The sequence below is a fragment of the Oncorhynchus kisutch genome, linkage group LG3 (genome assembly GCF_002021735.2).
Source record: "Oncorhynchus kisutch isolate 150728-3 linkage group LG3, Okis_V2, whole genome shotgun sequence".
NCBI classification, from domain to species: domain Eukaryota; kingdom Metazoa; phylum Chordata; class Actinopteri; order Salmoniformes; family Salmonidae; genus Oncorhynchus; species Oncorhynchus kisutch.
Window position 1 is genome coordinate 70,737,540 of NC_034176.2, and position 24,978 is coordinate 70,762,517.

The 24,978-nt window shown below is 42.0% G+C and overlaps 1 protein-coding gene across 2 annotated transcripts; it reads left to right on the plus strand.

The window, feature by feature from the left end:
* Window positions 1-24,606, plus strand: LOC109874821 (kinesin-like protein KIF18A). Of its 2 annotated transcripts, none has more exons than XM_031813100.1 (18): window positions 1-203; window positions 955-1,287; window positions 1,602-1,759; window positions 1,952-2,056; window positions 2,198-2,308; window positions 2,431-2,628; window positions 5,046-5,222; window positions 5,431-5,505; window positions 5,615-5,724; window positions 6,569-6,731; window positions 6,887-7,051; window positions 9,098-9,219; window positions 10,035-10,303; window positions 14,599-14,658; window positions 21,890-22,286; window positions 22,903-22,992; window positions 23,113-23,207; window positions 23,793-24,606. In XM_031813100.1, exons 2-18 carry the CDS (start codon window positions 978-980, stop codon window positions 23,927-23,929), a joined length of 2,742 nt encoding a protein of 913 aa, XP_031668960.1. In that variant the 5' UTR covers window positions 1-203; window positions 955-977; the 3' UTR covers window positions 23,930-24,606. The 2 variants fall into 2 exon arrangements, with proteins under 2 accessions (XP_031668960.1, XP_031668951.1); XM_031813091.1 differs by having other exon boundaries at window positions 2-203; window positions 5,043-5,222.
* The last annotated feature ends 372 nt before the right edge of the window (window positions 24,607-24,978 follow it).

The following is a 24,978-nucleotide window of genomic DNA, read 5'->3' on the forward strand; positions in this document are numbered from 1 at the left end:
GAACAGGGGGCTTGTTTTTGAAAAGACGCGCTGGTCTTGGGAGAAAAAGTAGCATTGGCAGTACTTGCTAGCGAGCCACAATTGCAAATGTCAAATAATTATAGTCAAAGGTAGACTGTGGTTGTATTATACTTCGCTCCAGAACATAAGTAATGTTTATGATGTATTTTACAACTCGCAGCACTTGCTGTTTTCGCTCGGAGGTGAGCTTCTATGACTCTTTGTTGACTGCTAATGTTTGCTAGCCACAAGAAGGCACTACGGGCGACGACTACACGATACATTCAAGTCGCCCTGTTCTTTATGTAACAACATATTTGTATATATTCACTGCTTAAAATGTAACGTCGAATGCAAGTAGTTAGCTATGTTATTACTTATTAAGCTGGGGACTCTTACCTCTCACTAGCTTTAAGCACCAGCTGTCTGAGCAGATCACTGCACCTGTACATAGCTCATCTGTAAATAGCCCATCCAATCTACCTCATCACCATACTGTATTTATTTATCTTGCTCCTTTGGACCCCAGTATCTCAACTTGCACATTCATCTTCTGCACATCCTACCATTCCAGTGTTTAATTGTTATATTGTAATTACTTTGGCACCATGGCCTATTTATTGCCTTACCTCTCTTATCCTACCTCATTTGCACATGCTGTATATAGATTTTCCTACTGTATTATTGTTTGTATGTTTGTTTATTCCATGTGTAACTCTGTGTTGTTGTATGTGTCAAACAGCTTTATTTGATCTTGGCCAGGTCGCAGTTGCAAATGAGAACTTGTTCTCAACTAGCCTACCTGGTTAAATAAAGGTGAAATAAATAAATACAAATTATGTCTGGCCATGCCCAAAGCCTGGTCTCTGCTCCACTCCAATGGAGTATATCAGAAACATCCTTCACTGTGGAGTTTAGTCAGCTAAAGCATCTTCCTTGTGCTCTCTCAACTAGATCAATACACAATAAGAAGAGTCATGGACGTGTGCAGCCATGTCAAAGTGGTTGTTCGTGTGCGGCCAACTAATGACAATGAGAAGTGCGAGAACTTCAGAAATGTGGTCCAAGTTGTGGACAACCACATGCTAATATTTGACCCCAAGGAACAGCAAATTACATCTTTCGGGGGACCAAGAGTTCAAAACAGAGATGTCAACAAGAGAGTCAATAAGGACCTGAAATTTGTCTTTGATAATGTTTTTGGGGAAGATTCTTCTCAGGTGGATATCTTTGAGAACACCACTAAAAGGATACTTGATGGAGTGTTGAATGGCTTTAACTGTACAGGTAATAAAATAGGCTTGAGCCTACTAATCTTTACAGGACTACAGCGTTTGATTAGTAGGCCTATGACTATGTGCACATTGAGACAGACGTTGTGAAAAGTGTTGCAAATAGCTTAATTTAAATTAATGTCATAGTACAGAGAACCATTATAGAAATAGTCATTAGTATACTACAGTAGCCAACATCTTTGTACCCCATTTAGCAGTTAAATACCAATAGATTTGGTGTCACATTTAAACCTACCAAAATCAGATTTATTTGAAGTGGAAGTTTTGATCATGTTTGATTACTAATCCCTCTCTGGAATGTTGCAGTCTTCGCTTATGGCGCAACAGGAGCAGGCAAGACACACACCATGTTGGGCTCAAGCAATGACCCGGGTGTGATGTATCGCACCATGACAGAGCTCTTCAACCGTATGGATCAAGTCAAGGAAGAGAAAATATTCGATGTAGCATTTTCTTATCTTGAGGTGACTCTGGTTTCATCTGTCTGATTTTACAAGTAATAATACATTACACTGTGTAATACATTTACACAGAAATCAAGGAATAATCTTCCTCCATCATACCTGGGAATTAAAGAAACACATTTTATTAATGAACAATCAGAATTTAAATTGCCAAAAGAAACCAGCCAAGTTCTTGTCATAACTGGTTTTCAGGTCTATAATGAGCAGATCCGGGACCTCTTGGCTAATGTGGGCCCACTTGCAGTGAGGGAGGACCCATCGAATGGAGTGGTTGTCCAAGGCCTTACTCTGCACCAGGTTAGTGATCGACAGGTTATTTGTGGTCTGTCAGGTGTGTTTGTTGTCCTTTTTTCCCTAGTTGAATGAATTTACAAATATTTTTAATGGACGTGTACTGATTTTATTTGTTTAAAAGTATTCATGTGACCTATTTTGTAGCCTAAGTCTGCTGAGCACATCCTTGAAGCTTTGGATTATGGCAATCGGAATAGAACGCAACACCCCACTGACATGAATGCCACCTCGTCACGGTCCCATGCTGTATTTCAGGTATGCTATTTCAATGAAGTGGTGTCATCTACCTTTCCTCCTTTACCAGACAGCAAGCAGGTTTACCCACTGCAGTCACTGAACAGGTGAAGATGAAATTGTTGGTGTTCTTGTCCCACTAGATTTACTTGAAGCAACAGGACAGGACGGCCAGCCTTAATCCAAATGTCCGTGTGGCCAAAATGAGCCTGATTGACCTCGCTGGCTCCGAGCGAGCAAGTGGCACTAATGCAAAGGGAGCACGTCAACGGGAAGGCGCTAACATCAACCGTTCACTCCTTGCCCTGGGAAATGTCATCAACGCTCTGGCTGACCCTAAGGTATGTGTAAAGCATCTTGATGCATGTTTCTCATTGAATATGACAAATTATTCAAAGGAAATGTTTCTGCTCACAGAATTCAATATAATTCAAAAAGGTGGTTGATCTTTTGACAATAACACCCACAGGCATTTCTGTGAGACTCATAAGCAATGTTGAGCAGGCCTTGGTGCTGCTTCCTCACCACTGAGAATACACAAACTTATGTCTAGATTTAATACTAAGACAGGTGTATCAAACTAATTTTGCCCGGGGGCTGCATTCGGTGTTCGAAGTCCAGAGGGACGAACTGAAACTTATATTTCCTTGCCATCTAAATTTGCTAAAGATAGTCCTCTATCCATCATTTTTGGAATTTTCAATGCTCCCGGATTGTTTGGCTTTCATTTCTGGGATTATTAGCCAGCTGGACACAGTCAAGAAACGGTATGAATGTAGGATCATTATCATTTCTACACAGTTTCCATTTGGTTTTAGTCATTTTAAACTATTGAGTTCATTCCCCCCCACACACTTTTATCCAAAGCGACTTAGTCATGTGTGCATAGATTTTATTTATGGGTGGTCCCGGTAATTGAACCCACTACCGTGGTGTTACAACTGATTACATATGTTTATCTCACTGGTGAATTGTGTTAGGGTTATCCTTTGCTGTCGTTCATTTTCACTGTGCCAGTTGATTTCTGTGGTCACTGCATTTTTTAAGATAATTTTTTTCTTGTGGATTTTTAGGTCGGCCTAGTCTAATTTATTCTGCCTTCATTTTGTTTGTATGTTGTTTAATTGATTGCAATTTTACATCACACTGGCAGCAATACTCCCCTGCTTTGTCATTGCCAGAAAAAAAGTGAGCAGCTCCCTGTGACTCAAGGAGCCTTGCTTGGTCTGTTAGTATTTGGATAAGATTTAATTCCAGTTGCATACATTAACCTGTCACTGAGTCTTTTTGGTTTACCACTGACCCTGGGGATTCCACAAGCAGGCCACATGCATTTAGGAAATGCTGCACAAACATGCCACGCAGTACCAACATTTATTTTTATTATGGCACCATTGTTCGCTTTAGGGAATGATACCTTGATGTCCCAGCTAGGACTGGTCCCATGGCCATGAATTGCAGTTGCACATTTAGCCTTTGTGGTTTTCTCCATTGGCCCATTTCCTCTCTCTCTCGGGCTGTACATTGTAAATCCTGCTCTGACGAAAGACTCATTTTGCTTAATTGGGACAACCTCCTTTTAGCTGCAAACTTTGAGCTCCCATAGGATCAGCTGGAAATATAAGGGTTTCCTGGTTCCAGATGTAGGTTTCGGCCAGGGAGAACAGCTGGGCAGCCCCCAGCCCATTGCAGATCACTTTTCCTCTGCAAGTGCCTGGTAATTCCTGCCATTTGAGTCTCCATGCGACTGTGACTCACCTGAACAGATGTAATGTACTCAAGACGCATCTGTGCCATTAGTGAAGCCAGGCTGAATTCAGACCTAGCACATTCACACCAGCAGAAGATAATGTGCTTGGACGTTTTCATTTTCTATAGACATGAAAGGTATCTGGACATTTGAAAACAAATAGTTACCGTTTGCCAAAGTAAAAATACGAATGTGTATATACAAAACATTAAGAATACCTTCCTAATATTGAGTTGCACCCCCCCCCCCCCCCCGCACTCAGAACAGCCTCAATTTGTCAGGGCATGGACTCTACAAGATGTCGAAAGTGTTCCACAGGGATGCTGGCCCATGTTGACTCCAATGCTTCCCACAGTTGGCTGGATGTTCTTTGGGTGGCGGACCATTCTTGATACACACTGGAAACTGTTGAGCATGTAAAACCCAGCAGTGTTGCAGATCTTGACACAAACGAGTGTTTCCTGGCACCTACTACCATACCTCGTTCCAAGGCACCTAAGTATTTTGCCTTGCCCATTCACCCTTTGAATGGCACACATACACAATCCATCTCTCAATTGTCTCAAAGCTTAAAAATAATTATTTAACCTGTCTCCTCACCTTTATCTACTCCGATTTTGAAGTGGATTTAACAAGTGACTTCAATAAGGGATCATAGCTTTCACCTGGTCAGTCTGTCATGGAGGGAGCAGGTGTTCTTGATATTTTGGACATTCAGTGTATGACTGTTCTAAAATGGCCCCCTATACAGCCTTATTAGTGTGTTGTCCCATTGTCACTGGACATTTACTGCACGAGTCCCAAGGGGTCATAGGACTGTGGTCAATTGCATTTTAACGCAAGCAAGAGGGAATGAATTGGTATAAATAAAAAAGCATTTTATGTTCTTTGAGGTTTGTCAGACCTTTACCAATCCCAAACCTGAATGTGTAGGCCTAACCTTTTCCTGTTTTGCACTTTTACTCTTTTCTCAGGCTAATGTTGATTTTGCTTGATTTATTATAGCAGAGTAAGAAAGCCCACATTCCATACAGGGACAGCAAGCTAACACGACTACTTAAAGATTCTCTTGGCGGGAACTGCAGGACGGTCATGATTGCCAACATTAGCCCCTCCTCCAAATCTTATGACGACACCCACAACACACTGAAATACGCCAACCGGGCCAAAGAGATCAAATCATCGGTCAGTAAACTACTCACCCATCCCAACAATGTTATAGGATTTATTTAGGCCTCTTTGGCTGTGTTTTTAAAAGCCAAACATGAGTTCAGAGGTGGTTTTGATAGGGAAACTTGTACTACATGGCATTTCTTACAATATTTCTGCCTCTCTCTCTAATGCCTCTCTTTCTCCTTCCATACGTTTTTACATGCATCTACCTGTTCTTTAGCTCAAGAGGAATGTTGTCAGCTTGGACAGTCACATCGGCCAGTATGCAGTGATATGCGAGAGGCAGCGAGAAGAGGTAATATAAGATGAAACACCAATCTCTACTACGCAGACTGGGGGCCCTTAGGTTCCGAAAATGTGTGGACATACATTTCACATTTTATCAACAGTTTATGCTATTTCAGATCATTCAGTTGAAGAAGAAGTTGAAAGAGTATGAGGAGAGGAAGATGGACCCTCTTGTTCCTGGAGTCTCTAATACCATTTCCAGTCAGAACCAAACAGAGATTCACAGGTAGGTACTTATTTCTTGTACCAATGTACATGCAACAACAAAAAGGCAAAACTTGTATTTATACAGTAATACAAGTTCTGTTATGCATAATATGCAACCACACTTGAGTGTCCTTTAAACTTGTACACTTTAATTGAAATCCATAGATCATTTATCATGTTGAGGGAAAGTACAAAGCCCAAGGACCTGGGCTTTGGGTGGAGAGTTTGCTCTGCATTTTTGATAGGGGAAGCTGTGAGCCACATAAAAAATAAAACTACACATATAATATATCGGTATTAGTTAAAAACGTCCTTCCTTCACTCCCCTCCAAGGGCTGCAGTGGCGTCTGTTTAAAAAGGGAGAGAGGGAAGGGGTGGGTGGAGCTGAATGAGTCTCATTCCCACGCATTTCATTCACCGGCATCAGAATTCACAACTCGCACAATGTGAGGCTCTGAAGAGAGGCAGCATGCTTCTCACACAATTAAAAATTCATCAGTCTGGCAAGGCCATGGCGGCTCCTACGTCACAGGGGTTACATTGGAGATTGCAGTCACATTTCAGCGGCTGCTCTCCACTGTCTGTTTATTTATTTACCTGCATATCCCTCTTCCTTTACCAGAATGAGACATTGTTGCAATGCCACTGCCTTATTGGGTGAAAGCTGCTGAGGGTGGTCCAGGGCAGCTGCCTGATTTGAACACTGTTCAACCTGTTGAGTTGTACAATAACATGACATAGGATTTTTACTTGAGGAAGGGCAAACATAGAAAGGTTTTAAAAAATTATAAACCTTTGCCCTCCATTATTAAGCAAAGACTCCATTTAACAATAACTGGCTGGTTGCCCCTTTTTCTGGACAGGGTGTCAGAGTCCCTACAGAGCATTTTCTCCAGCCGTACTCAGATCAGGAGGGAGCACCTTGTTCTGGAGCGGCAGCTCAAGGAGAACGAGTTACGTCAGCGTCACAGCGAGGAGTGCAACCAGCAGGCCCAACTCTTCAGTGCCAAAGACAAGACTGAGAAGGTCTGAAAAAGGCCCTGCTTATCACCATGTCATTTTAGCCAGAAAATGGTCCCAGAAGGAGCATGTCTTTTATGATGTACCAGTGATAGATGGATGTTTAAAGTGCATACACTCCTTTGTCATATCCAAATCTGATAGGCTCTGTTGTTGAATAGGCCACCTGCAAGCACGAGCGCAAGCTGGCTTCCCTGCTCACACAGCAGCAGCACATCCGCAAGAGTCTGAAGGAGGTTGAGCTGTGCTTCCTTGAGAATGAGGGCTGGCTGCACCGCGTGGAGAATGACGTGAAGCTACTGGGACAGGACTCCCAGCCACCAGTGGTGAGGCAACTGCTGGAGGGGTCAGGAGATATGGAATCACTTGACCCAGGGGTGGTGTTAGAGTGGTGTGGTATATGGTTTATTTTGTTCATGTACTGGTAGGGGAGATGTAGAGGAAGATGGTCCCTCCAGGATTCCGTGATAGTGTTTAAATCAACAATTCCCTGCATATTATGTGAGGGTTTGCAAATTTGACCAATCACCGCACTATTTCTGCATAAAACAGTAAAAATATTGCTATATTAATCGCTTAAAGCTGACCCAGAGGGCTCGCAATTCAAATCAAATTGTATTTGTCACATGCGCCGAAGTTCTTACTTTACAAGCCCATAACCAACAATGCAGTTCAAGAAATAGTTAAGAAAACTAAATAAACTAAAGTTTTCAACAACAAAAAGTTACACAATAAATAACAATAACTAGGCTATGTACAGGCGGTACCGGTACAGGTTAGTCGAGGTAATTTGACCATATAGGTAGGGGTAAAGTGACGATGCATAGATAATAAACAGCGAGTAGCAGCAGTGTAAAAACAAAAGGGAGGGGGTCCATGTCAATTGTCTGGGTGGCCATTTGATTAAATGTTGAGCAGTCTTATGGCTTGGGGGTAGATGTTGTTAAGGGGCCTTTTGGACTTAGACTTGGCGCTCCGGTGCTGCTTGCTGTGCGGTAGCAGAGAGAACAGTCTATGACTTTGGTGACTGGAGTCTGACAATTTTTGGGGGCCTTCCTCTGACACTGCCTAGTATATAGGTCCTGGACGGCAGAAAGCTTGACCTCAGTGATGTACTGGGCCATACGCACTACCCTCTGTAGCGCCTTCGGGTCAGATGCCCAGCAGTTGCCATACCAGGCGGTGATGCAACCAGTCAGGATGCTCTCGATGGTGCAGCTATAGAACTTTTTGAAGATCTGGGGACCCATGCCAAATCTTTTCAGTCTCCTGAGGGGGAAAAGGCATTTGTTGTGCCCTCTTCTTTGGGTATGTCAACGATCAGTTCCTTTGTCTTGCTCACGTTGAAGGAGAGGTTGTTGTCCTGACACCACACTGCCATGTCTCTGACCTTCTACCTATAGGCTGGCCATCGTTGTCGTAATCAGGCCTACCTACCACTGTTGTGTCGTCGGGAAACTTCATGATGGTATTGGAGTCGTGGGTGAACAGGGAGTACAGGAGGGGACTAAGCATGCACTCCTGAGGGGCCCCCGTGTTGAGGATCAAGCCACACGTCAACACACACTTTTTTTCCCTCGTCAAGTGCGTTGTTGCCCCGCAAATATCACAGAATATCCTCACAAAATCCTGCAGTGATTGGGAAGACTTATTGACAATGCTGCTAATTGTAAGCTACCTAAACTAAGCCATATTTTTGGTTGCTGACTCTCTGTATCAGATCCATATAATAAACTAATTGCTTATAAGTTGAAATGGTTCAGGTGAACTATCCCTTTTAAATGTTATTTTCCATCTCCCAGAGTACATTTTAGAAGGGATGGGAACAGGAATTTTACTCTATGCAACCTTTTTATTTTTTACTTCTCGTTTGTTTGTTTTTGCAAATACGTCTCAAATGTTGTTGTGACAGTTTGTTTTCTTCCATCTGTTCTGGTAATTAGGACTGTGCTTATTTTATTGCTCTTGTTCACTGGTGGATGATTGAGGTGAGTGGATCAATGATCTTCACGCATCCCTCACACAGCCAGTTACCTAAACCATGTAGATGTTTTTTTCCTCTTTCTCATCCCTCTTCTAGGAAGTGGCACAACAATGATTCATCCGCTTGTCAAATGTTCTCTCTGCTGTCGTTTCGTATACTCTTTTACGTCAGAGGTGGATGACAGCTTTTTTTTTCATTTTTTTTTTTTTACCCAGAAGACAGGTTCTCAGAGATGAAGCAAGGCACAAAATAAACCCCTCAAGACTCATTGTCTTGTGCGTCACTGATGACTCCCTGCCAGCCTGTTCTCTAGATGTCGTCAGGGTTACTCAATATGTTCCCTCATGGTCATTTCCCCAGCTCTTCCACTTTACCCTTTCCCCCTCAGGTACTCCAGAAGGACCTTCGCTGCCACAGGCTCCAGCTACAGGTAGAGGACCTCAAGCAGCACATTGAGCAAATTACCCACCTCATCGGCATCCAGGACCAGGAGAACAAACAGACTAAAAAGTAGGTCATTTTTCTTTTACAGGGTTCAACACGTAATGTTATCACCATACCAACATTTGGACTTCGATACCGATATTCATTGTAGCATTTGATACTCTTTACCCCAGCAATTCGACAGTGGAAAAATACCTCACTTCCTGTGTAAAATATGTGTCCAAGCCAACGCTCCAGCTGGAGAGCTACTTTTGTTCCTGTTGAGCAGCTGATTGCTGGAGTCTGATATGCTACAGCAGGGCTGGAACAAAAGCCTGGAATTACATATCAGAGTTGAATCATCCACCTGTATCCACTGAAGACAAAGAGTGGAAATGCAGTGATATTACCATAAGATGGCCTACAGTCTTAAAGGGGTTTGTTAGACTTTTCAGACCTGTAAAGTGGACTTAAGTGAATCTGAGCCCGTACTCCACAACATCTGTTGTAGAGATATTGCTACATGTTTTAGAAGGTATCTTCAGGCCTAATCCTACATGATTGGGAAAATATGGTCAGGTAGACAGACACAGGCATATTAAGATGGGAATAATATTTATGAATAATTGAGTATGAGTAGTGACTCACACTGTACTATGTGAGTATGAATGGCTGTGTGCCATCCATACCTGTCATACATTACCTCCAGAGAATGTACAGTGTTGTTGTTGGTTACTTATATGAATTAGTGAATAGAGAGTATTGGTCTTTTGAATTATACTATACTAGGTGTTGCATACATATGCAACAAAATTCACTTTGGCACCTTTTACACTATAAATTGTGATACTGACTCAACAGAACATCTTTTAAGCCTGAGTTTCATGCTTTCTTCTGTTCAGAATGGTGCACATGCTGCTGCCTGCCTACAGCAGACAGTACTGGACGCTGAGGGGGTCGGGCCTGGTCACAGCTGCCGATGAGGCTGAGAACCAGGACCTGGAGCACCTGGTCCTCAGAGAGAGGGGTGTGGTGTGGGCCGATCAGGAGAAAGCAGGGGAGCAGAAGGACGAGGAGACCCAGGCTGAGGGTTCCAGGCTTAGGCCAGAGCTCGTACCCATCCTGTCATTTTCACACCTCATCTGTCCCCATCAAAACAGTCCCTGCAGTAGTAAGTCATGACTTCACACCTTATGTTGTCTTAAAAAACGCAGAATTGGCTTCAACTCCCAGTCACAACGATGACATGTAAATTCCCCCTGAGGGGTATACTATCATGCCCATTCTTTCTAGAAAATCTAAATATATTTTGGCAAGTTAGCTGGCCATTTATCTTGCTTTGTAGTATACCCCCCTGGTCGACTGTTTAATCATCTGGTGTAGTGCTTTATTTTCAGGCCACCAGTGGCCATACAGCAATATCTGGTGGCCCTGGGCTATTGGGCTCTATTTACTGTTGATCATGGGAGCCTACACACACGGGAGCCACCATTCTCCAGGTCCTATCACACCCTGTATAACCCAGCACCAGTACGCCATCAGGCTTCCTTTCATGACATTCAGCCCCTAGGAGACAATGGAGCGTGAACCAAAGCTGGCCAGCAATACTTAATTACTATGTTGCTGTCCATCAAATGTCAGCAGGTGCACCCCGCACCTGTCCCCCTGTACCAGTCACATGCTTGTTTCCCTGTTTCTTTTATTTTGTGTTTTTGGCCCTGTCCACTTCTGCTTATAGTTGAGTGATATCCTGTAATTTGACCCTCCTTTCACAAGCCATGAGCACAAATGTATGATACCAGATCTCAATAGGTCCCGTCCGTTTGTTCTATTCCCTCCGTTTTCACCTTGCAATGACTGTCCTGAAGACAACTGTTATTATTTATTTAAAGCTACATTTATTGAAAGGCCCAGTGCAGTCAAAAATGTGATTTCCTGCATTTTATATACAGTATATATATATATATATATATTGTGTTTAAGTGTTCCCTTTATTTATACACTGCTCAAAGAAATAAGGGGAACACTTAAACAACACAATGTAACTCCAAGTCAATCACACTTCTGTGAAATCAAACTGTCCACTTAGGAAGTAACACTGATTGACAATATATTTCACATGCTGTTGTGCAAATGGAATAGACAACAGGTGGAAACTATAGGCAATTAGCAAGACACCCCCAATAATGGAGTGGTTCTGCAGGTGGTGACCATAGACCACTTTCCTATGCTTCCTGGCTGATGTTTTGGTCACTTTTGAATGCTGGCGGTGCTTTCACTCTAGTGGTAGCATGAGACAGAGTCTACAACACACACAAGTGGCTCAGGTAGTGCAGCTCATCCAGGATGGCACATCAATGCGAGCTGTGGCAAGAAGGTTTGCTGTGTCTGTCAGCGTAGTGTCCAGAGCATGGAGGCGCTACCAGGAGACAGGCCAGTACATCAGGAGACGTGGAGGAGGCCGTAGGAGGGCAACAACCCAACAGCAGGACCGCTACCTCCGCCTTTGTGCAAGGAGGAGCAGGAGGAACACTGCCAGAGCCCTGCAAAATGACCTCCAGCAGGCCACAAATGTGCATGTGTCTGCTCAAACGGTCAGAAACAGACTCCATCAGGGTGGTATGAGGACCCGACGTCCACAGGTGGGGGTTGTGCTTACAGCCCAACACCGTGCAGGATGTTTGGCATTTGCCAGAGAACACCAAGATTGGCAAATTCGCCATTGGCGCCCTGTGCTCTTCACAGATGAAAGCATGTTCACATTGAGCACGTGACAGAGTCTGGAGACGCCGTGGAGAACGTCCTGCTGCCTTCAACATCCTCCAGCGTGACCGGTTTGGCGGTAGGTCAGTCATGGTGTGGGGTGGCATTTCTTTGGGGGGCCGCACAGCCCTCCATGTGCTCGCCAGAGGTCGCCTGGCTGCCATTAGGTACCGAGATGAGATCCTCAGACCCCTTGTGAGACCATATGCTGGTGCGGCTGGCCCTGGGTTCCTCCTAATGCAAGACAATGCTAGACCTCATGTGGCTGGAGTGTGTCAGCAGTTCCTGCAAGAGGAAGGCATTGATGCTATGGACTGGCCCGCCTGTTCCCCAGACCTGAATCCAATTGAGCACATCTGGGACATCATGTCTCGCTCCATCCACTAACGCCACGTTGCACCACAGACTGTCCAGGAGTTGGCGGATGCTTTAGTCCAGGTCTGGGAGGAGATCGCTCAGGAGACCATCCGCCACCTCATCAGGAGCATGCCCAGGCGTTGTAGGGAGGTCATACAGGCACGTGGAGGCCACACACACTACTGAGCCTCATTTTGACTTGTTTTAAGGACATTACATCAAAGTTGGATCAGCCTGTAGTATGGTTTTCCACTTTAATTTTGAGTGTGACTCCAAATCCAGACCTCTATGGGTTGATAAATTTGATTTCCATGGATAGTTTTTGTGTGATTTTGTTGTGAGCGCATTCAACTATGTAAAGAAAAAAAGTATTTAATAAGAATATTTCATTCATTCATATCTAGGATGTGTTATTTTAGTGTTCCCTTTATTTTTTTGAGCAGTGTATATTTCTACACTATGAAATTATGATAATTCCCTTTTATAGTTTAAGAAAAGACTGCCTAAATGTCTGCCTGTTTTGGCGGGATGGCATTTTGGGCTGCCTGGTGACATCACCAAGTGGTAAATTAGTTAATAAGAATGAGTTCCAAACCTCTGCCAATAACAGATAGTTTTCCCTTCCCCATTCAGGCCACCCCAGACAGTCCTAGAAAACTTATTGCTTGAGAAATTGCTCTTTGATCAGAAGCTATTTTTGTTTCTTTGTTTTCAATTAAAATGGTTAAAATCACATTAAAGAACTTGTTACCCAGAATTGATTTCATATTTTGATTTAAAAAATGGCTGCATTGAACTTTTAACCCCTTATACTTGTGGGCTTTGGATAGGGATAGAGCTAAATGTTTCTTACAGAAAAACAAAAAAATATGGAAATGTATAGCCATGGTAGAAATTTAAAGGGAACTGTGGAGTTTATAGGCAAATTATTAGACTAAAGGTTAGGCCAACCGTTCAGCTGACACGAGACTGAATCCAAACATTTCACTGTTGATTTTATGTGCATTTTTTAAATTTACTGTAGTTTTTTTGCCACATTAGTTTAACAAAATCCGAAAATTCTCCCCGCCGTAACATGATAAGAATATTCTTGGGAAATTTGAGATGGGTGCAACAAAAGACAAAAACATTAAAAGGTTTGAGTGTGAGGTCTAACTGATGTTTCCAAGTGGCCACACACCTCAAGTGTGCACAGTTCCAAATGAATTTCAATGCAGTTTTACGACTCAGAAGTCCTCAACTATACATTGCTTTTTTGAGCTCTCATAACTGTGCTGTTTAGGAATTAGAGCAAGCATACTTGTAGTTGTTTTATCTGGAATACAGCCCTGCATCCTCGCCTTTACACAATTATTGTTGCTTACACAATCCAAAACAGTCCATTTTTATAAATCACAATTTGGGTCAGGTGGGTGAAATTTGAGCGCTTGTTTTATTGCCAACATGACTAGCAAAATGATAAAAATAGGATCTTAGTGTTAGGCTTTCACAAAGCAATTCAGAGAAACAGATTGTAAGTTTGTGTGTCTTTCACAAAGCAGTTCAGAGAAACCGATTGTAATTTTGTGTGCACAGAATGGATTCATGAGTAAATTCAAATGTGTGGTCCGCTGCAAATGTTTCCACAATACAACAAACCGGCTCATTCTGTTCAGGACAACCCAGGGTATAACGCCATGTTATTTTGTAACTGTACATCAAACATAGTAATCATACATGTTGACAATGTATATTACATGAGTTTTATGATATGGAAATGTGAAGTGCACATTGGGACTCATGTATGACATCAAAGCAGTATTTATTATTTATTATCTCATCTTTCAAAATACATAGAGTCCTTGCAATTTACAGCATTTTCCTCACTCAGACAGAACATATTCTAAAGTTGCCAAATTAGCGGAAGGGATGGGGGCAACTTCTTGTCGTGTGCGGTGCTCAAGTTCAGAACGGCTGTCAGTCAAAACCCATACAGAGCTGTGAAGTGCAGAGCCTGAGATCTGACATCATGTATAGCATGTTACTGTACAACCATTACGTTCCAATTTAGGTGCTTATCAATGTCCAAATCTGCCATTTTCAACCCAAATGCAGATACAAGTGTAAAGGGCTACCCATTCTTTAACCAGGCAAGTGTACAACAGTAGATTTTGCAGCGCAGTTCAAGATGACTTTTCACATTTGCCACAGCCAAATGCTGAGGCACGATTGTGTCTGTTCTATTGATAACTGTGCAGGCTGAGCTGTGATGCTAGTCATGCTGTGTGTTGTGCTGATAACTGGGGGGGTGGCATGGTATTCATGAAGGAGGTGGTGTTGTTGAACATACTGTTGTCTGTCACTCAGGTGCTGAGAAACATAAGAGGAGAGTCTCGCTGCGCCTTCAACCCAATCCATCATGGAAAGGTAAACCTGTCTTTACTCTCCCTCAGGCCTGCTAACCTGGTCATTAACCTAACAGCTTGCCACATGGAATCCTTCATAGTGACAGTCCGAGGGGATCAAATATGTCCATCAAAGTCATCACTCCTGTGGTAAAAGCTCTGTTTCAGCTGTTAATTGTTCATCAGCAATTTCAGTTGTGCTAAAACTGGTTTCAGGATTCACTAGTATAAACTTGGGGTGTTAACAGAGAAGGCTTGTTTCAGAAGACCACAAAGACTGGAATGGTTAAAATAATGAACTGGCAATATTAAACATCCCCACTGTAGTGGTCAAACTGAAGTGCGACCATGAGTAATATTGATCTGTGGATTAAGTGTTTTTTATTGTTTTATTCCCACTGATCACTGGTGTTTAGTGTAACAACTTAGTTTCCCTTCTGCCAACCTCAAGAGATGATGGGACATCAATTGGCACTCCAACTGATTCTTAAGCGCGGAAAAATACAAAAAAATTGGCATTCTATAAATAAACTACAAAAACTATTCCGACATGAAATAGAATGTAATTTCCAGTTGTTAAGCAATGCGGACTTTCTGGTCTGGAACTAAAGATATTTTGTGAAAGTGAAATGACACTTGAGACCCCTTTAGAGAAAGAAAAGGACTGGGAAAACCTTTAGGGAAGTACAATAAGGAAGTATGTGAAATATGGGCGTCCAAATTGTCTGTAATGATATTTTCTGCTGAACAGGTGGTCTACATTTGATTGAAACACATTGTGGGAAACGTCAGCTACATTTTTAAAGAAAACAACACCAGATGACCACGGCGCAACAGGAAATGGTTTAAAAAACACTTTTTACTAGGGCTGCCACAATTACCGTTTAACCGTCATGAAAATAAAATAATCCTCATAACAGTTTTAAAACGTGTTTTTTGAGGAACAGCTGACTGAAGACTGGACAGCTGGGCATTTGTGCGGCTGAGTGTTTCTGGGGACGGCCAGGCATTTGTGCGGTTGAGTCTGTTTCTGCGGTAACATGGACTTAACTTAAGGGTTTATCATAGTCCAAAACCGGCACACATATACACTTCAGTTTTCTAGAATATTGGACCGTTAGCTTTCATACTTTTCTCAGTGCAGCTCAAGCAGTTTCTCCAATTGTCAATAAATTCAAATGAATAGAGGATGCGTACCGGAGACGCGTTGGTTGGGAATTGTAGGACGGTGTGTGTTCGGGCTTTGTGTCCCCTGCAGATGGTGGTCTCAGAGCCAGGTAGCTATGTCACAATGGGACACTGGACTATCACTTCTGTGTATGATTTATGCTTTTGATATGAAATAAGATCTTGTCCAAATCATGTTACCTGTTCATGTGAAATCTTTGTTTTTTTTCTGTGTTTGTGTAACGAGCTTCAGTATGGAAATCCTCCCTCTCCAACCTTTTTATTACTGCACCATCTCTAAGTGGATACAAGGGCAGGTCACCACACATGACCCTCTCAATAGGTTTCTGCACCCCGCCAGTCCAATGCCTTGTACCCATCCCTTTATCTCCCTTCAGCACAGGATGGCCCACACAATTTCAATCACTCTTCTCTCTCTCTCCTGCAACCTCGTTCTGTGCCAGTCTTACTTTTTCCTGCTCGATCACTCTCTCCCTCCTTGCCCCCCTCCCCCTTTCCTCCATATCTTGCACTCAGTCAATCCAGCATCCAGCCCTCCCAACCCAGGCTGCTCAAACCTCATTCATGAAAATGCAAATTCACTGCAGTGAAAAGAAGGTAGGCAAGGCAAGCGTAAAACGCCCCTGCCCCGTCAGCAAGAACAGCAGCAGCGCTATAAAGAGGGAAGCGGCAGCCAAGCGACCCTAATACGGCGCTGTCTCCACCAGAAATAGCACCTCATGCATGTATTAATCCTACAAGCCAAAAATATGTGATTAAAAGAACTTGGCTGCCATTTATTGCCGGGCCAGATCTCCGTCAGAGAAGCAGTACCATTTATCACTGTCCCCTCATTCTGCCTTGCTATCTGAGCTGTGACTCAAATTTCCTAAATATTGCATTCTGCTCTTCACGTTAATAAATAGGTCCATTAATCTTCCATATCTCCCCCTCCCTTTTATGATACGCAAATATGTTGTTAAAAATGTGAGCATTGTCACTTAAAAGCTTCTACATTAAACAATTTAGTTGGTTGTTCTATTTTGTCTGTGGGGGGGGTGGGGTTAGAGTAGGCAAATTGATATGTCAAATCCACTACCACACAGCTCACATTTCTGGGAATTGCCTCCTCCTCAGTAAAATGTAGTAGGTAGGAAGCGGCGTCACAGGGCTGTGGTCAGCAGCATGTAAATGATGCAGCCGCAGTGTCTCACTGCAACAAGTGAGTCTGCCTCCTCGTGCTCTGATGTAACGTGCTCTCCTCTTTACTCTTACACACCAGCTTTTATACTCGAACAACCCTGCTAACCTTCTTTTGGTGACATAATCCTCAATCTCAGCCAGGTTTTTATCATAGTCTTCCTATTCTCGTAAAACATTGTATTTATTCATGTTAATACATTTAAGCTCTTATTACATAATTCAATCCCAAAATTCTATTCATAACATTTAGGCCGGTTAATGGAAGACCCATATATATTAAAACGACTTTGGTGTGTATTAAAAATTTATTGTGTAGCCTATATCAATTATTCCCATTTAATCAGTTGTATGTAAAGTTAGTTGTATCTAAGTTAGTCTTGATCAAATGACCAATAATTAACAGTATGTAGTGTGTATGACTCATCCTCACTGATGACTAATATGGTGATCCATTCAGTGTAGCTGTATCCTTTATACGACAGGTTGCTAAGCGTGTGAGTCATCCATTATGGCTAGTGATTGTGAACCACTTATACCATGAAATAACTTAGGACTAATCATAGGATATGTCCACTCCTGCTTTGTCGGCCATAAGTTGTTTTCCCATCGTTCCTTGCTTTGTGTTCCATAAGGATTTTATGTGGCCTTGTTATGTTTACATGATTGGTTAAAGGTCCAATGCAGCAGATTTTATCTCCATATCAATTCATTTCTGGATAACAATTAAGTAATCTTACCGTGATTGTATTCCATAAAAATTGTCAAAAAGAAGCAAAAATAGCTTCTTAGCGAAGAGCAATTTCTCAAGCAAGAATTGTTCTAAGACTGTCTGGGGAGGGGAAAACTGAAAATTAGCTGTTATTGGCAGAATGGTTTGGAACTCTCTTACTGGTCTATTAAGTAGTTTGCCGCCTGGCGATGTCACAGGGCAGGCCAAAACTCCATCCCCCAAAAACAGGCTTACATTTCAGTATTTTCAAACAGCTCTTATTAAACAGTTATTCCAACCACATAGTGTGGAAATATACACTGAGTTTACAAAACTGTATGAACACTGACCAGGTGAATCCAGGTGTAAGATATTGAATCCACTTCCTTATTGAATCCACTTCAATCACTGTAGATGAATGGGAGGAGACCGGTTAAAGAAGGATTTATGAGACAATTGAGACATGGCTTGTGTATGTGTGCCATTGGGGGTCAATAGGCAAGATAAAAGATTTGAAGTGGCAGTGGTCTAAGGCACTACATCGCAGTGCTAGCTGTGCCACTAGAGATTCTGGGTTTGGGTCCAGGCTCTGTCGCAGCCGGCCACGACTAGGAGACTCATGGGGCGGCGCACAATTGGCCCAGCGTCGTCCGGGTTAGGGGAGGGTTTGGTCGGCAGTGATGTCCTTGTCCCATCGCGCACTAGCGACTCCTGGGGCGGGCCAGACGCAGTACACGCTGAAAATCGTGTTTTTGACTGCACTGGGCCTTTAAGTCTTGGTTTCTTTGAAACATCAAATTATATTTTTCTTTTGCCTTTCTCGATTTGATTCATTTTCTTCTTTCCCCTACTTAGCCATATTCAATGTCACAGTAGCTGGGCTTGTCGGGACTGGTGAAACTCAATTTGTGGGCATGAATGTGTCCCGGCCCTTTCTCCCTTACACCTCTGATTAATGTCTGCACTGTGTAAAGGTCACCAGGTTCACTTTCTTTGGCTACCTCTACACTTTTCCAACTGCCAAAAGATGAGAACCCTTATTAGGCCTACTGCAGACATAGACTTCTCCTTTCAGTATTTTACAGAGAGGTTATTCCTTTATCTTTCAATGGTAGTGATACGCTGTGTCTTATTTTTATACCGGCGCCAACTAAGATCTATTCAGATGTGATTGATTTTCTTAAAATATGATTATGGTGCTCTAACACAGATGGTAAGGCCATGCAGGGGTCAAAGTTCTCAGGAGGGTGATTATTTTGGATATAAAATAACACTCCAGACTACATGAATGTCTAAGACTAGATAGAATGTATGTAGAAATTGTAATGGACATACGGTTGAAGTTGGAAGTTTACATACAACTTCGCCAAATAAATTTAATCTCAGTTTTTCACAATTCCTGACATTTAATCCCAGTAAAAAAATCATTGTTTTAGGTCATTTATCACCACTTTATTTTAAGAATGTGAAATGTCAGAATAATAGTAGAGAGAATTATATATTTCAGCTTTTATTTCTTTCATCACATTTCCAGTGGGTCAGAAGTTTACATACACTCAATTAGTATTTGGTAGCATTTCCTTTAAATTGTTTAACTTGGGTCAAACGTTTCTGGTAGCCTTCCAAAAGCTTCCAACAATAAGTTGGGTGAATTTTGGCCCATTCCTCCTGACAGAGCTGGTGTAACTGAGTCAGGTTTGTAGGCCTCCTTGCTCGCACACGCTTTTTCAGTTCTGCCCACACATTTTCTATAGGATTGAGGTCAGGGCTTTGTGATGGCCACTTCAATACCTTGACTTTGTTATCCTTAAGCCATTTTGCCACAACTTTGGAAGTATGCCCTGGTCATTGTCCATTTGGAAGACCCATTTGCGACCAAGCTTTAACTTTCTGACAGATGTCTTGAGATGTTGCTTCAATATATCCACCTAATTTTCCTCCAGCATGATGCCATCTATTTTGTGAAGTGCACCAGCCCCTCGTGCAGCAAAGCACCCCAACAATATGATGCTGCCACCCCCGTGCTTCACGGTTGGGATGGTGTTCTTCGGCTTGCAAGCATCCCCTTTTTTCCTCCAAACATAGCGATGGTCATTATGGCCAAACAGTTCTAATTTTGTTTCATTAGATCAGAGGACATTTCTCCAAAAAGTATGATCTTTGTCCCCATGTACAGTTGCAAACCGTGGTCTGGCTTTTTTATGGCGGTTTTGGAGCAGTGGCTTCTTCCTTGCTGAGCAGCCTTTCAGATTATGTCGATATAGGACTCGTTTCACTGTGGATATAAATATTTTTGTACCTGTTTCCTCCAGCAGCTTCACAAGGTCCTTTGCTGTTGTTCTGGGATTGATTTGCACTTTTCGCACCAAAGTACGTTCATCTCTAGGAGACAGAACACGACTCCTTCCTGAGTGGTATGATGGCTGCGTGGTCCTATGGTGTTTATACTTGCGTACTGTTGTTTGTACAGATGAACGTGGTACCTTCAGGCATTTGGAAATTGCTCCCACGGATGAACCAGACTTGTGGAGGTCTACAATTTGTTTTCTTGGCTGATTTCTTTTGATTTTCCCATGATGTCAAGCAAAGAGGCACTGAGTTTGAAGGTAGGCCTTGAAATACATCCACAGGTACACCTCCAATTGACTCAAATGATGTCAATTAGCCTACCAGAAGCTTCTAAAGCGATGACATCATTTTCTGGAATTTTCCAAGCTGTTTAAAGGCACAGTCAACTTAGTGTAACTTCTGACCCACTGGAATTGTGATACAGTGAATTATAAGTGAAATAATCTGTCTGTAAACAATTGTTGGGAAAATTACTTGTGTCATGCACAAAGTAGATGTCTTAACCGACTTGCCGAAACTATAGTTTGTGAATGAGAAATTTGTGGAGTGATTGAAAAATTAGTTTTAATTACTCCAACCTAAATGTATGTAAACTACCAACTTCAACTGTATGTACCCCTATTTATTTATTTATTTATTTATTGTTGCAGGTATGCTCATGCCACCATGAATCCCCCTAGTGGTTTTGTGTTTATTTTGACAGTCTTGGGGGGCAGCTAACAATGCATCTACCCAATAAATGCATTCATAAGTAATGGGGCCTGTGTATAGTGGATACACTGGTCACAGAGGTTTGGGTAGGCAAATGGAACAATTGTAGTGCTTTGTAATACAGAGCTGTAAATAAAACTAGCTCTCTTGTCTGAGGCACGTTCAGAGGGGGTGAGTTGTAGAGTGGTTGAAGTTTGTGGAGTGTTTGAAAAACGAGTTTTAATGACTCCAACCTAAGTGTATGTAATCTTCCGACTTCAACTGTATCTATTTTCAAATAACTGCTCTTTTTCATGACCGTAAATCGATTTAGATAAGCAAATCGGTCATTAAAAAATCTGTGCTGCCCTCTGTTGAATTTTGAAATCCCGATGTGGACCTCGAGCCAAAATGTTTATCGTGGGATTTAAAAAATAAAAAGAATAATCCCTGGGCCATGTATGACATTTCTATGGCAAACAACTGGCATGTTGTTAGTGAAAACCCACATGCTGAAGCTGACAGCCTACTGTGATTTAGACTGGATAATGCATTCTTATCTTGCACTTGAGATCAAACTAGTAAACCAAGTAGCAAGGCCTCACCAACCACTAAAAGAAAAAGTGTTCTGGCAGAACAGGATGAACCCTGAACCCTGTTCAGGGAGAAGCAAGTTTATAGAACGCTGCTATATAAATGTGTGTAGAACAGATGTGACTGTTTGTCAAGTAAAATATGGAACTCTTTACGTTTTATATCCGCAACATTCCAAAGGTCTTAACACAGTGAATACATTCAAGGTGTATGCACTTCCATGTGCTTGGTGGAGGATGTTTCTAAATTACTTTACAGAATTCTTTCTTTTTTTAATGTTTTAATAGAAGTCAGGGTTGAGATCAATTCCATTTGACCTCTCTCAATTCAATAAGTGATATGTAGAGCTATGCCTAAATTGAAAAATCCTCTAATTGTCAATTCACACTGCATGGATTGGACTGTATTGAAATGAAATTGACCTTGATGAAGTGTGTTGTGTAACTTGATAGCAATTTATTTGATCATGCATAGGCCAAAATTTGTTAGGTTCTTTGTGGCTTCTTCATAAAAAATAAATCATATTGATGTTGTTTTCTAGGCCCAGCAGCCCAGGTGACAGTGATGGAACCCATTCCCAAGAAACATACCAGGAGGAAGCTGGCAGTGTCTCCACCAAACCCTAGGAGTGTTGCCTCAGCGCAGGTTCCCATGGTCCTCCAGGAGGTTTTAAGACAGGGGATGTTTCCACTGCTCTACACTCCAGAGGCCAGCAGTACACTCAACAGGCCTTCACTCCTGCCTCTCCAGCACTATGCAGTCAATGACCCCAACATGACATTTGACATTGAAGATGAAGACAATGAATCAGCTCTTGCCAACGCTACCGTCGTCCTTTACCAATGTAGCCCCAATCATCAAGCGGTGTCTTCGTGCCCCTTGAGTCCAAGCCAACAGCAGGCTCCCCGAGCCAATGACATGAGTAAACCCCCCAAAAGGTGGGTGTGGTATTGTCGAAGATGGTCTTTATACTCCGTCATTTCAACAGTCCAGTTTAATATTAGATGCTGAACAATGTGAACAAAGGGGCGGCAGGGTAGCCTAGTGGTTAGAGCGTTGGACTAGTAACCGAAAGGTTGCAGGTTCAAACACCCGAGCTGACAAGGTACAAATCTGTCGTTCTGCCCCTGAACAGGCAGTTAACCCACTGTTCCTAGGACGTCATTGAAAATAAGAATTTGTTCTTAACTGACTTGCCTAGTTAAAGGTAAAAAAAATAAAATGTAAAACACATTCATAGATTAAGACATTCTCAGTATATATATATATTTTTTGCCTCTATTACTATTACAACAATTCTCATTTTTATTTTACACATTTTGTCCCAGGTGACAGAAATTGTATTAGGGTTTGAGCCCCTCCAAGTACTTATTTCTAAGCGTTGAGCTGCCTTGTCTCTTAAGTTTTAGGTACGAGCAAGTGGCAGTGAGAGAGCTCAGAACTGTAACGTATCAGAGTGCGGTACTCATTCCAGTCTGTTTATTTGATTCGGTCACATGTAAGAGACTGTTCAAATATTGAGAAGGAAATTGCCTGACTTGTTGTTTCCCGCAGACTGGAGATACCGTCTCTGTTGGACATCCGACATGGCAAGACCTACATGGCCATGACTTCGGCTGTGCAGGGCAAACGCAAAATGAATTGGTAAGTGTGGTTGTGACATACTCAAAATACATGTTTCTTAGTGAAGGATCAGGGAAGGAAGTGTTGTGCTGCTCAGATATTAACACATTTCATCTCTTGTGTTTCCATCTCCCTCTGTAGCAGCAGCAGAGAGCAGGAAATCCTTTCAGCACCCAAGCACATAAAGCAGGACCCCACAGTAGTAGCAAGACCACTAAGAGTGCGTCTTTTTGCTGGTGAGTACAACAATACCAGTATTTCTCCCCTGAAGTGACCCAGGGAAAGAGTGTAGCTTGCTTTCATTCGCTATTTATAAAAATACATGAAATGTGTGGCTATTTCCCCCTCTAAAATCCCCATGTTCATTCCAGTTAGTGGTGCTTACACTCAGAGCTCATGCCTACATCTCTCAGCTGCAACACAAAGTTCAGGGCAGGGCCAGGCCAGAACATGCTTTTTTTTTTATATATGCCTGTTATGAAGGACACTTGCTTTTAGAAAACCAAGCTGTTTTTAATCTACAATGGAACCATTGTAGATTAGCAGCTTGTCTGCCTGTTAATTATGGCACTTATTATTTTCATTTTAAGGATTTTGTTTGGCTTTTGGACAAAACTGCAGAATTTGGTTTCTCATTCGATTGCATACTTTTAGTGTGATGTGTATTAGACAGCAATTTGTTTTGTTCAATTTTTGTATGTTCAGTAATCTAAAAATAACTTATTTAATAATGGGATTTTTCACACTGCAAAGGAAAAACATTCCATTTGAAGCTCTCCATACAGACGGGGGTTCTATCTAAGCATTGTGTTTCTCCTTAGGGTCAGAGGAGAACAAGCCCAGAAGAGTTATGAGGAGTGTTTCTGAGGGGAATCTTCACCTCATGGATGTTCAGAGGAAAAAGTCCATATTCTATAAAACCTCCGAGAAATTCAAGAGTGTGACAAAGAGGATGTGAGGCCTGCTTTTGACCAGATGTTGCTGATGTCATGTAGAAATTAGGGAATCGTGTTTAGATGTGGAGAGAGAAATTAAATCCTATGGATTTCTTGGATAGTTTTTGCTTGAATTGTGTATGATTCTGAACTTGTTCTTAGTTTTATTTTTGGTTTTAGAATTCTTGTTTTTACATTTTTATTTCCTACATTAACATTTGTTGTACAGATAATTTGCTATTGTTATTTAGTAATAAAATGTTTAGTTAACGAGTAATGTATGTGGTTGGTTTTTGACATGAATAATTCAACTCGTCTAATTTTTTCTCAAATGGTTCTTTTCTGGGCTTTTCCCTGTTTAGTATACATATATTTCCTTTCAATGTAAAATTGAACAGAAGGGGTAGATTGAGTTATCAGACATGCAGTTTTACTGTCAAGTCATGTGAATGCTGTTGAAATGGAGACTTGTGATGTTTGTTCATTCTGCTTGTAACCCATCTGTATAGGGAAACTCATTCACCTGTGGAACTTTTTTCACTGTTCAATATCAGGCTACACATCATAAACAGAAATGTAGGGCTCATTAAATATTAGGTCAGAATGTTGAACAGTGTTAAGAATTCCAACTCACTGAGAGCTGTATTGAGCCCCATCTAGTTGCCGCTCTTAAGTAAATACATTTGTTTTCGAGCAGCTCTAACAATAGGTGTTGTACATGCACTTTGATACCAACTTGAAACAAAAAATCTGACCTACATTATGTCTGGAAAGAAGCCAACTCATCACTTTAAATTCAGTCTTTCAGTTGCACAGCATCCAATGTGATCTTTATTTTTAGCCAGGAAGTTAATGCCAGGTGCACAGATGGGGAGTCTACCTGTGCTGAGCACGTGCCCTCCCAAACGCTGAGTGCCCTGTTGGGTGGTGGTATACAGTGTCTTCATGAAGTATTCACACACCTTGACCTTTTCCAATATTTGGTTTTATTACAGCCTGAATTTTATACATAAATCTAGATTTTCTGTCACTGGTCTACACACAATATCCCCGAATGTCAAAAAGGAATTAT

Excerpts from the sequence above, each read along its gene's own strand:
- LOC109874821 (XM_031813091.1), top strand. The coding sequence starts at position 978 with ATGGACGTGTGCAGCCATGTCAAAGTGGTTGTTCGTGTGCGGCCAACT. Across the intron at positions 1,760-1,951 it reads TAGCATTTTCTTATCTTGAG|GTCTATAATGAGCAGATCCG; the intron begins GTGACTCTGGTT and ends ACTGGTTTTCAG. Across the intron at positions 5,506-5,614 it reads GCGAGAGGCAGCGAGAAGAG|ATCATTCAGTTGAAGAAGAA; the intron begins GTAATATAAGAT and ends ATGCTATTTCAG.